General features: G+C 35.0%; 1 protein-coding gene across 8 annotated transcripts in view; it reads right to left on the minus strand.

Moving 5' to 3' along the window:
• Positions 1 to 12,668, minus strand: part of MARCHF1 (membrane associated ring-CH-type finger 1) — an 852,478-nt gene that overhangs the window by 52,317 nt on the left and 787,493 nt on the right. For all 8 annotated transcript variants that reach the window (XM_055111978.2, XM_055111976.2, XM_024928548.4 and 5 more), the window contains one exon: positions 3,360 to 3,540. In XM_055111978.2, the coding sequence (XP_054967953.1) occupies positions 3,360 to 3,540 (181 nt within the window). The remainder of the gene's footprint in view (positions 1 to 3,359; positions 3,541 to 12,668) is intronic.

Consider the following 12,668-nt stretch of genomic DNA (forward strand, 5'->3'; position numbering starts at 1 on the left):
TGATGAATTTACTAACTAGATTTTGGTGGAGTAAGAGTTGCAATTAATGAGGTAACATTTTGCTGATATCTTTAGAAACTAACCATTAAGCCCCAAGGTTTGTCTATGAAGATTTGCACCTTTCTATGCAGAATTGTACCTTTCTACTTTAAGAAGTCATTTCATCTAAACAGAATCTCCTGCCTGCATTGGCTAATGGGAGAAATTCAACATCATTAGCTAAGTTAATTGTTTCATGTGGGTTGTTCTTTAGAATGTTATAAACTGTAATGGAATTACCAAGTTGAAGGCAATTAATTGGATGTACTTCAAATATATTCTAACCAAATGCTATAGCTAGCATTCTCTATAACTGTTTAAAAACTACAAAAAAAAAACTGTTTATGAATCTTAGTGCCATCAAAATAGCCCAACTAGAACAGTTTTAAAATGCCTCATATCTGTATAGTTTGTGTCACCTCAGAATGTGATGACTCAGGTTGATGACTGAGAAGGTCATCATTATGATTACTGCCTCTTAAGTATTATTCCAGTGCCTCATATTTTTAAAGGAGAAAGTGAGACGTTGGAATACTTTCTCTAGGTTTTTAAAGCCTATGCATCATGGAGGGAGGAACTGAATGCATGTTCCTCATGTCTAGGACTCATGTGTTAGAAAAGAAGTTGAAGATTCAGATCCCTACACAAGTGCCACAGAGGTACACAGATGAGTGGATATGGCACAAGGACTCAAGATCAGAAAGAGAGGGAAGGCTGAGATCTGTGACGAATTTGAAAGCAAGTCCCTTTTTAAAGTGGCTAGATACCACTTGGCTCCACTGGTTGTTGTCATATGGGAATGTGGTTCCAGTAAAGCCAGATACTGTGATTTTTCAAACAAATTCACATGGATGGAGTTGCACATGAAATAATTACATGTTTAAATGTTGGCAACTAAAATGATAATTTTAAGCCCCATGGCTCAAATAAAACACATCTGTGGGTGCTGGGGAAGCAACCTCTGGATCAGATTCCAACACCCCTATACATATATAAGTGCTATTAAAAATAAAGAATGTAGAAATTCTGTCCTTCATCAATGCTTAATATATTGATATATTAATAATCAATAAAAGAAAAGTATTCAATTTATTCAAATTGATCAAAGAAGATATTTTTAGAAGAAACTAGGATATTCATCAACAGATAGTAGGTACATAGGTGCCCACTAGGTTGCCGTGACACATTCATTATCATGAATTTTTGTTTTTTGTGTTTTTTTTTTTTTTTTTTCTTTGGAGACAAAGTATGGCTCTGTCACTCAGGCTTGACTGCAGTGGTGCAATCAAAGCTCACCGGAACCTTGAAATCCTAGGCTCAAAGGATCCTCCTTCCTCAGCCTCTTGAGTAGCTGGAACTACAGGTGTGTGCTACCATGCCAGGTTAAATTTTTTTTTTTTTTAACTTTTTTGTAGAGACAAGATTTCACTTTGTTGCCCAGGTTGGTCTCAAACTCCTGGGCTCAAGGGTTACTCCTGCCTCAGCCTCCCAAAGTGCTGAGATGCCAGGTATTAAGCCACTGTGCCTGGTCCATTATCATGAATATTTAAAAAGATAGACATATTTGCTGCCTTTCTCTGGTTTATAAGTGTGTTTGTTGAGGAAAAAAATAAGATTTCCTAAGAGAGTTGTAAATTATCGAGAATGGAATATTAACAAAGGATGAAAGTTGTATTGACAGGGTATACTAGATACTACAAAAGCTGGCGGTGGAATAAAAAGACTTTTCAAGTTTCTTCTCAGCATCATGTTTTTTAATTAAACAAAAATGAGTAGTGGTGATAGATACGGTAAAGAAGAGAAAATTAGAATATGTTATTATCCTAGATCGTGGCCCTCAAATTAAAATACTGTATTTGACAAAGTTGAAATGAAAATTTTATGTAAATTTAGCATGAGAAAAAAAATGAAGAAATATATAGACTCTATGAAATAATTTGTAGTTCCCTGAGATCTAAGAAAAAACATTTGGAAAATCGTGGAGTACAATGTGCCATTTAACTACTGCAGACAATGCTCAGCATCTGTCCAGCGGATGAAGCAAAGGACAAGGAATCAGGGTCCATTTCTATTTCTGGCATTGACACCTCTGGGCCCTAGAAAAACAGGGTTACCCTGCAGCACTCAGGTTACCCCATTGTTAAAAAAAAACCACACATATCCTAAAGGAATTTTATGCATTATTTTTGATAGCTATAAACCATTTGCAGATTTTAAAAATTGAGGCTACCACAAAAGCAAGGAATGTGATTCTCTCTCTCCACAATTTACAGAATTAATGAAGAATTGCAATGGTCAGCCAGCAATCAGATATGTGCTAGAATATTCTTATTTGCATTTCAACTCTGCTCATTCTGGAACTCGTTGTGTTTCTTTCCAGGCAATGTCCTATAACTTTTGCTTTGCATTCAATTTAAATAAAAAGAGCAACTCTGGGATGATTCATTATTTAAACTGTGGTCTTCATACTCTCCCTTGGAAACTGAGGCAGCCATATATGTAAGGCTACAGTTAGGCAAAAAGATAAATAAGTTACATGCTAAAATCCAGAAGTCCAGCTATCAAACATGAATTGTATAAGTTCATTGTCCTTGTTTGTATTGTTTACAAGCTGTTCTTCAGTGGCTTTGAGTGAGACACTAACTTTGTATCTGACTCACAGTCTTACCTTTCTTCTTCAGAAAAATATAACATAAATGAGGAATTTGAAGACAAACATTACAGATACAAAATACACTTACCTCTCTCTTACAGCCTGATGCACAATATGGAAAATAGTACTTTTTATTTCTACCTACTCTAATTACACATGAGCCACTAAACCAATTCCCAAATAAAAGCAAACATAAATAGTACACACTTTATAGAAGAAATCCTTCTCTTCTATTACCTAATAAATAACTTGTAAGAAATTTGATGAGTTGATGTTGTTTAAGGCAATGTATCATGTAACCTTGAGAACTGGCTTCCGTAAGCACAATGCTATCACAGTTCTCATCAATTCAATTACATTGAATTACAAGTGCATTTTGCATGCATATACATATATATGTTTATATCTATTACGTGCACACACTGACTTTTAGAAAAGCATTGAAAGTAATATATCAATCAGAAGCTCTAGAATATAAAACATAGAAGAAAGGAAGGATTATCTGCAAACACTTAGATGAATTTTGTGCACTGAGCTCAACACAAGACACATACCCTTAATGGATATTAGCATATTAGGAGAATCTTATTGGCAAAGGAAATAGATTTCTAAAACAAGTCTGCTTTGCAAATGGTCCCTCCCAAACCAATTCCTATGGATACTGTACCTTCCGGAGGGGTTTGAGCTTGGTCTCCATTATGAAGTCATACTTGCAGAGCTCACAGCAGCGTGTATCTGAGCTCTTTATCCACTGGTGGAGGCAGGACTGGTGGACAAAGCGCAGTGTCCCAGTGCAGCGACAGGGTGTGATGAGGGGGCTCTCTTCATCCCCTTCGCAGTGACAGATTCTGCAGAAAGACACAGCAGCCAGTATGAGATCTCCCAGAGAACATTTCTCGCCTGTGTTATTTCTGCCCTTGCTTATACTAGGGCTATTATAAACCGCAACCTAAGATTTAGAACACATGGACATTTTACTCCAACTTTGATGCTAGAACCAAATCTATGATCAATACAGATTGAGCATTCCTAACCTGAAAATCCTAAATCTGAAATGCTCCAAAATCCAAAACTTTTTGAGCACCAACATAATGCTGTGAGTAGAAAATTCCATTTAGTCAAAACATAGGTGCACAACCCAAAGTTTATTCACTATCTTGAAGGGAAAAGTAAAATTACCTTCAGGTTATGTGTACAAAGCGTATATGAAACATAAATGAATTCTGTGTTTAGACTGGGTTGAATCTCCAGGATATCTCATTATGTATGTGCAAATATTGCCAAATCAAAAAAAAAGTCCCCAATCCAACACACTTCTAGTCCTACCCAAAATATCTCATTATGTATGTGCAAATATTCCAAAATCCTCCCAAAATTGAAATTGGAAACACTTCTAGCACCAACCATTTTGGAAAAGGAATACTCAACCTATATTAATTGACTTTTACTTTTATGGTCATTGCTGGACTCAAATCATGTAATAAGTTGTGCCTTACACACCAGCACATCAACAATGCACTGTCATTTCATTCATACATGGAAGTCAATTTTAATAGCACCACTATCGTGCTATGTCCCCAATTTAATCTATTTAATAGGATACTATCTATGGGCTTTCATATATAAAAGTTATGAGTTTTAAGTATTCTAAGGAATATTATCATTTGATAAACTTTATTGTGTTACTTTGATAATATCAGACCATGGCATGTAATTTATTAAATATGGTATCTTACCAATGTGGAAAATTTCTCAAAAATTTTAAAGTATAATGAAGGAATAAAGTTAATACGAGAAGTCTTAGCTTGAAAATATTACAGATATGTTCTTAGGAAGAAGCACACCTATTTGGTTACAACAAATGGTCTAAACTGTCAATAATCATCATCGTCTAAAAATATCACAAAAATCACTGGTTACATAAAATTTGAGTACAGAAAATCCTATTGTTTAAAAATGCTAATAAATACATCTACCAACGAATTGAGTTGAATTTGTTTCTGAACTACTATGAATTCTAGTTTCACAGATTTGTGGTCTGAAGTCATTTTATCTCATATTCAGATTTTAAAAAGTAATTTATTTTTCTCTTTGGATGAGACAAGTCTCCCATAACTTTAGCTGGTGAATTCAAATCTCAGCCCTTTAATAATCTGAATGATGTAACCAGCAGTTAGACATGGCTAATAAATTTCATTAGAAATGTTGCTTTAAATCTGTTAAATATATACACTCATATGTTTACTGCAGCACTATTCACCATGGCAAAGACATAGAACCAATCCAGATGCCCATCAGTGGTGGATTGCATAAAGAAAATGTGGCACATTTACACCATGGAATACTATGCAGCCATAAAAAGGATGAAATCATGTCTCTTGCAGCAACATGGATACGGCTGGAGGCCCTTATCCTAAGTGAATTAACACAGAAGCAGAAAAACAAATACTGCATATTCTCACTTATAAGTAGGAGCTAAATATTGTGTACAGAGGGACACAAAGATGGAAACAATAAACACTGGAGATTGTTGAAGCAGGGAGGGTGGTGGGAAGTAAAGTTTGAAAAACTACCTATGAAGTCCTTTGTTCACTGCTTAGGTGATGGGAACTTTAGAAGCCCAAACCTCAGCAGCATGCAATACACCCATGTAACAAACCTTCACAGGAAGCTCCTGAATCTAAAACAAAATTTTACAAAATGCAACATAAATGTGCAATGTAACATTTAAACTTTTTAAAAAAATCTACATAATTACTTTTTGAGCTGAGTCACAATGGCAGGCTGGAAGAATGTATGAATCACTGCTACTGTTCTTTCCTTTAAAGTGTATAAAGTATATATAGATACAGATATATCTGCTCTCTCCCCAGGGGAAATGAAATGGCTGCTCACTCAGATAGTGCAGAAAGATACAGGAACTGAAACCCAACATTGCCAGAGACCTCAAAGTAAAACAGTATGGCAGACTACACCAGGGTTTTGAATGAATTTCTTAAGTAAAAATAAAGTGAACAAAAAGGAACACTGCCATCTAAAGTCCCGGGGTGGAAGTGCTGGGATGAGAACACAGGGAAGGTCCGTATTAATGTCCCCTTCCCCCTGAACTGACTTAGGAAGCAGCCACATTGGGTATAGCACCACATATGAAGGGCCAATATGTTAAGGGAAAATTAAAAATTATCTGAGTGCCTATTTTTAATATAAAAACCTGAAATAGCTTCTCTCCAAACCTAGGCCTCAGAAACTGGACTTGTTACACTTTGTATCATGCTTGTTGCCAGTTTAGTGTCATAGCATAGATGCTCAGTAGATGTAAATTGAATAGAATTGAATTCAGTCAACAGAATATGACTTATTACAAAAGCAGCCAGGAAAAGTAAATAGAGGCTTCTCTAACACCTAATTAAGTTGTAATATTTATTTTTGGAGCCACTAAAATCTAATAAATTATAGACAATAAGAGTTTGATATTTCTTAACTCCTTGGACATCCATCTCCTGCCTCCACAAAAAGAAAATCTCTTCAACCGGGGGTCAGTAAACTAAGACCCAATTCTGTCCACTGAATATTTTTAATCAATAAAGTCTTATGGGAACACAGTCTCACCCACTGGTTTATGTATTGTTTAGAGCTGTGTTTGCAGAGTAACAGCAGAGTTGAGTAGTTGCTGCAGAGACCATCTGGCTGCAGAAACTAAAACATTTACTATCTGGTAAATGATTCAATTCAATATTTACAATCTGACCCTTTCAGAAAATGTTCATAGATCTCTGTCTTAAAGTACACACGTGATTCTGAGTTAAAGACAATGTATGAATATTACTGACAATAATAAAAACAAATTTTATAAAATAAATCACTCTAACCTCTGCAATTAACAATAAAACTGAAGTAAAGGTACACAGAGAAACACACAATAAAAATGAAAACCCCACTTGGCCTGGCATTAATTCCTGTTGCTTCCATGAACAAAATTTCTTATTTGAAAAAATAAAAAAACTGCAGGTAATGCTATCAGATAAATTCATCACTAAAAAAAGATTGTGTCAAATGCTCTATAGGTACCAAAAAGATTTTGCAGCTCTGATTTTTTCATTGACATTGAAAAAGTAATTTATTCATAAACTGCTTTAAACAAAGACCTTGCTGATTACTGAGTTCAAAGTGACCTGACCAGTTTACTATCGTCCAGCTTCTTATGTCTCATAAAGTCCTTTTTAAAAATTTCTGCTAAAACTACTACCTGAAGCACCACTAACAACATCATTTTCTCATAAAATTAAGGTTATTTCCCATAGGAAAAATCAAAAACTTGGTTCATTTTTCATTCCCATTTCACATGATTTATTTTTACATATTTTTAGCATTTTGAAATTTTTCCAAATTATCTGGCTCAAGTTGGACCTCAAGAGTCTTTTCAAACCATGTTGAGATTGTTCTAAATGAATTTAAAAGCTAAATGTCAACTTCAAATATCTACTAGAAATAAAAAATAATGTGATAGTGCCATTAAAGAAAGAATTAAATAATTCCTAAATTGATATACTTCACACAAATCACAATCACTGAATTATAAATGGAAACAGTAATGAAAACATAAATACGCCTTTCCAGCAGAATAATTGTGTAGAGAAGCTGATTTCAATAATGTAATAACATTGCACTGCAAAATATTTGTAATTTTGGTACATTTTTACCTGATGGGAAGTTGGGGCCTGGGAACTGAATGATTCTATAAAATTATTGGTGATCCACACTGGTATCTGTCACCTAGTGACAGCTACATACAAGCTGAATTCACAGATTTTACTGGCATTTTAGTATTTTACCAGTCTGCTTGCAATCCAGTCAGCATATGTTGAGACTTTTACCATTTATGACTGAATAAACTCTTACTTTTACATTATTTCTATCTATCTGTGAATAGCAGACCACATAACGCTATGCAGCAAATTAAATTTTAGATTTTGGTGTGTGTGTGTGTGTGTGTGTATGCTTCACATCTCTTGCCTTAATGTTTGAGTTTTAAGTAAAGTAGGGTGTTTTTTGGTCTTACATATCTTAAAATGGTCTTTAGTGCTCCCTGCCCCCATCCTTTGCCAAGGTTTCCTGGCACTGGTAGAATCATATTTTTTTCTTCATAAGTTTTTTTTTAAACTCATCACTAAAAAAAAAAAAAATCTTTGTGAGGGCCATAGTGTTATGCAACGCTGGAATTATTAAACTCTTTCACTCAATAGTCATTTCATTCCCGCACAGTTTCTTGGTTTTTGCTATATGCAAAGAAAATCAGACATCTCAGTGTCTTTCATATCTTCTTCCTTTTCATCCCCACAGCAATTTCTCTAGTGGCTTTGAATTGTCAACAGACACACAAAGTATCTTTAAGACTGTGTTCCTTCCATCAGGAAATCATTCTTAAGATATGCGGTTATTTAGATCCTCTTAATATACTGCCACTCTTCAAGAACTCTATCACCAATCATATAAACCCAAATTGCTTCACCTTCTTTTCATATGAGCTTGTACAATTTGAGTTTACCTTACCTATTCAGGCATATTTTCCACGAATCTCTGACATACAACCACAGTGGCATCGTACAGAGTTTAACAGCTAATAAGCTGTGGGTTTTGCCACAAATAAGTTATTGCTGTGCCAAGATCTTGATTCCTGTTAGCTTAGAGGGCAGTTTTGAGGTCTTGGGTGTGTTGTCCATTCACCCTGGTTGACTCACAAATGTTATCATATTCTGCGTGTTGTAAAAAATGTTGGGAAACACTGGTGTGGCTATTGAAAATACAATCAGCATTATATTTGTAGTTCCGCCCATCTATACGTGTTAAATTACTTAATCTCTTGTGTTTCAAGTTCGTCATCAGTAAAATGGGAGAATAGTGGTGATAGACTATTAGGAAGAATTAAAGTAAGTGATCAATTAAGTGACAATAATTATTAATAATTATTTCATGATAATTATTGTCACTTAATTGATCACTTAATTTAATCCTTATTAACAGTCTATGACCACTATTGTCCCATTTTACTGCATAACAGTCTACTAAAAGTAGTATTTATTAAAATTAATGGTCAGATGATTATTTCCTGAGTGTATTGCATTCTCTATATTAAAGTCTGTCTTTGAGAATTTCCTCAAGTATGTTCTTCATACCTTTGATACCTTCCCTCTTTTAATAATGCCTCATCTAAATTAAGACGCATCTAAATTTCAGACTCACATCCCTAATTACACAGCCCCTAGTTTTTCCTTCCCTACAATGCTCTCTCCTATTTTTTGAGCTGTCATTGCTCTTAAAGCCTATACCACACAGATACAGTCTCTGCTGTTTGTTAACTGTTTCATTTACACAAGTTCTGGAATTATGAGCTGAATAAATTCATGTTTAATAATTTTGTGGGGGCAGGATCTTTTTGTGGATTTGTATTGATATTCAGAGTAATTTAAGTTATGAGAATGTTAAGAAGTCAGGCTAAAGATGGCAAAGCACTAGACCATAATGGACTGGCTTTCATTAAGCTTCTATTTAAACATTTACAGAGCACAGACCAAAAAAAGCCAGCTTAGTCAGATCATATGGCAATTCTCAGAAGTTGTTACCAATGACCAGTGTTTTGTTTATGTTTCGGGAAAATTCACTTACAGTGAAAGTGAGAAATTGTGATCCTTTTATATACCATGAACTCTTTAATTTGCATTTGAGGAACTGAATTGAGGTGTAACAATTTTATACCCTATCTGAGCAGCAGAGGAAGTCAAGCAAACTGATCTGCAGTGGAAAGGAGAAGTAACATACTTCATAAATAGAGAACAAGATGGACAGTAGTTAATATCATTCAGACTAACAGCTGTTTCCAGCTACTCTTATTGACATGGAGGCAGCAAGCAATTTTGGACTTTAAACAAAAAGGCATTATAAGCCAGATTTCTAAGGTTTCCTTAACAGAAACGAAGATAAATATCCTAAGCCATCATTCAGCCTGAGATTTAAAATACCTTGAAAACTCAAGTTCAAAATACAATCATGACATAAGAATAAAAATATTTTACCAACAGATAATACCATTTTTGTAATCATAAGTTTTGTCATTCTGAATATGTACTCTTTTTTACATCTGCAGATGAGTGACAGTTCTTCATACATATGTGATTTTTAAAAAGTGTTTTGTTTTCTCAAAGGAATATTTTCAACTCAAAAAAGCTGCTACATAGCATAACTTCCTGAGTTTAATTTCATGCCCTAATTTGTCACCACTGACTTGGTCAAAACCTCAGACCATCTGCACAGAGCTGTAGGGAATGATCAACAACAAAGACAATGACATGGCAATGTCCCTGGCTTTCCTAACTCTATTCCTGGAGCTGATCCAAGAGTCGCAAGTAATCAGCCACATTTTTTTTTTTTTTCACCACGAGACATCACACTGATGGAAAACAGTGGAGAAGAAGATAATGATCACCTTGCTTGGTCAATAATGAAAGCAGAGGAGGCCAAGTCTTATTTGAATTCACAGACATTGAATTCTGCAATGGATTGGGAAGATTCTATTGGAATTGCTTCTCTTGGGTGTCTCATCCCCTCTGGAGATGGTTCGATGCCATTGATACTAGGACTTTAAATTCTGCTTGGGACTGAGGATTCCCACTGAGATTCTACTCTCATCTAGCCTAGTGGTTCAGTGTCATAGTGGGCCGGAGCCTCTTTGAAGACTATCTGAGAGGTCTCCATGTGCTCTTGAAACACATTAAGATTCCCCCATTCCCTCTATTGATGTGTGTAGCCCCTAGGAGTCCCAGTCAGTATATCTATCAATCTTAAGATCAGCTCAGACTGTCCAAATCCTCCAAATCAGGAGAAATCAAAAGTTGGATTGCATCTTTTAGGATAATCCCTTCCCTGTTAACCATCGCTTTACTGCCCTTTCTATACTCGTATTGGTTAGCTCAGAGGACCATGTATTTCTGCATAAAGGAAATGACTTCCCCAGTGCCATTTATCTTTCCAGATCCTACCTTACAATTTTGATGACTTGTGGATAAGTAAATAGATAATATATATTGAACGAATATCCGAAGGTTATGATTTTCTCTACATTTGCATATGTCATAAATATTCATTTTATATCAGCTTTGAGGTCTTTTTGGGTGCATTTGTAAGACTGACAAAATTAAACTAGAGATATTTCTAAGCAAATGTGCTTAAAGTTATTAGGCTAAATTTTTGTTAGCTGCATACATTGAAGTAAAAAGGCAAAACAAAGGGACAGATAATAAAAACTCATTTGGCTTTAATATGTAGCTATAATCAAAGAAATATATATGGTCAGATACAGGAGAAGGCTTTTGTATATACATAATAACAGCTATCAGAAAAATTATGCAGTTATAACCTTTTAGTCTTTTTCGTTTCTGCATGTGGCAGAAATTCTTAATTCAAACTGATTTTCTGATCTTTTTTTGTGATGGCTAGGTGTTTGAATTTTTCTAAGCTCATCCTCAACCATGACTTCCTTCCAATTTTGTCCACTCATTAATCTTATCTGGCTGAGCATTACATCAAAGAAAGTCTCAAGTTGCCATGGATAATTGACAAAGCAGGCACTTTATTTACAGATAACCAAAAATGCGTTGAATTAGAAATACGCCTTTGCATATGAATTCTTCTACAAAGGCAAGTAAGTACAAAATACTGATGTTTTACAGCAGTTCCAACCACATTGAGTGAAGAATGATCAACTTTTATTCATTTATTCACTCATTCATTCATTCAGTCAACAAGTAATTTGTTGCATATGTATATATGCAAGGTTTTATAAGGTCCTATGGTAAATATAAAGATGAATTAGTCTCAGTCTTTTTCCTTTAAGAAGTTTATATTGACAGTTTATGCATCAGACAACTGCAAAATTAGACAGGATACATTTAAAATGGGATGTGTGCCATGTCAAGTGCTGTTGTATGCAAAAGAGAGAAAGATCATCTCAGATTGGGGGCCGGGGGAGGGTAGAAAGTTTAATGGAAGATGTGGCATGGGAATTGGAATTGAAGCTGGGGTAGAATTATGGCAGATGGAGAAGGATGTTGGTAGAATATACTAGGCATAGAAGATGTTTTCAGTCAATGCTTAGAAGTAGGATTGACTGGGTAATTTGGTAACATTATGTGGCCAAGTATGAAAAGAGCATGAAAGTTCTTACTCCAACTAAATACAATATTTAGTATATATTTAGTATATTTATTTAGTATATACAATAATACCACATTATTATTATGTGATATAATAATACAATTAATTACTTTAGTAGGGAGATATCATGCTGAAAAATAAAGATTACACAGAGCCTGGTATTTCCCTCAACCAGTGCCAACACACACACACACACAAACACACACACAAACTAACTTTAATTGTATTTAGTTGAGTAGGAACCCACTACATAATTTAAATAAAAAATTAAGATTACATTAAAAAATGGGCAAAGGAGCTAAAAAGACATTTCTCTAAAGAAGACATACAAATGGTCAACAGCTATATAGAAAGGTGTTCAAAATCACTAATCATCAGGGAAATGCAAATCAGAGTCACAGTGAAATGTCACCTCGCACCCATCAGAATGGCTATTATCAAAACACACACACACACACACACACACACACACACACACCCAAACCCAAACAAGATAAATGCTCCTGAGGATGTGAAGAAGTTGGAGCCCTTGTACGCTGTTAGGAATAAAAACGGTGCAGCTGCTATGGAAAACAGTGTGGAGGTTTTTCAAAGAATTAAAAATAGAAATACCATATGAGCGAGCAATCCCACGTCTAAGTATCCAGAAGAATTGAAATCAGGACCTCAGATAGGTATCTGAACTCCCATGTTCATTGCAGCATTATTGACAAGAGTGAAGCTACAGAAACAACCTAAATGTCCATCAACTTATCAGTAGAGAAAGAAA

This window comes from Pan paniscus, chromosome 3, assembly GCF_029289425.2.
Source record: "Pan paniscus chromosome 3, NHGRI_mPanPan1-v2.0_pri, whole genome shotgun sequence".
NCBI classification, from domain to species: Eukaryota; Metazoa; Chordata; class Mammalia; order Primates; family Hominidae; genus Pan; species Pan paniscus.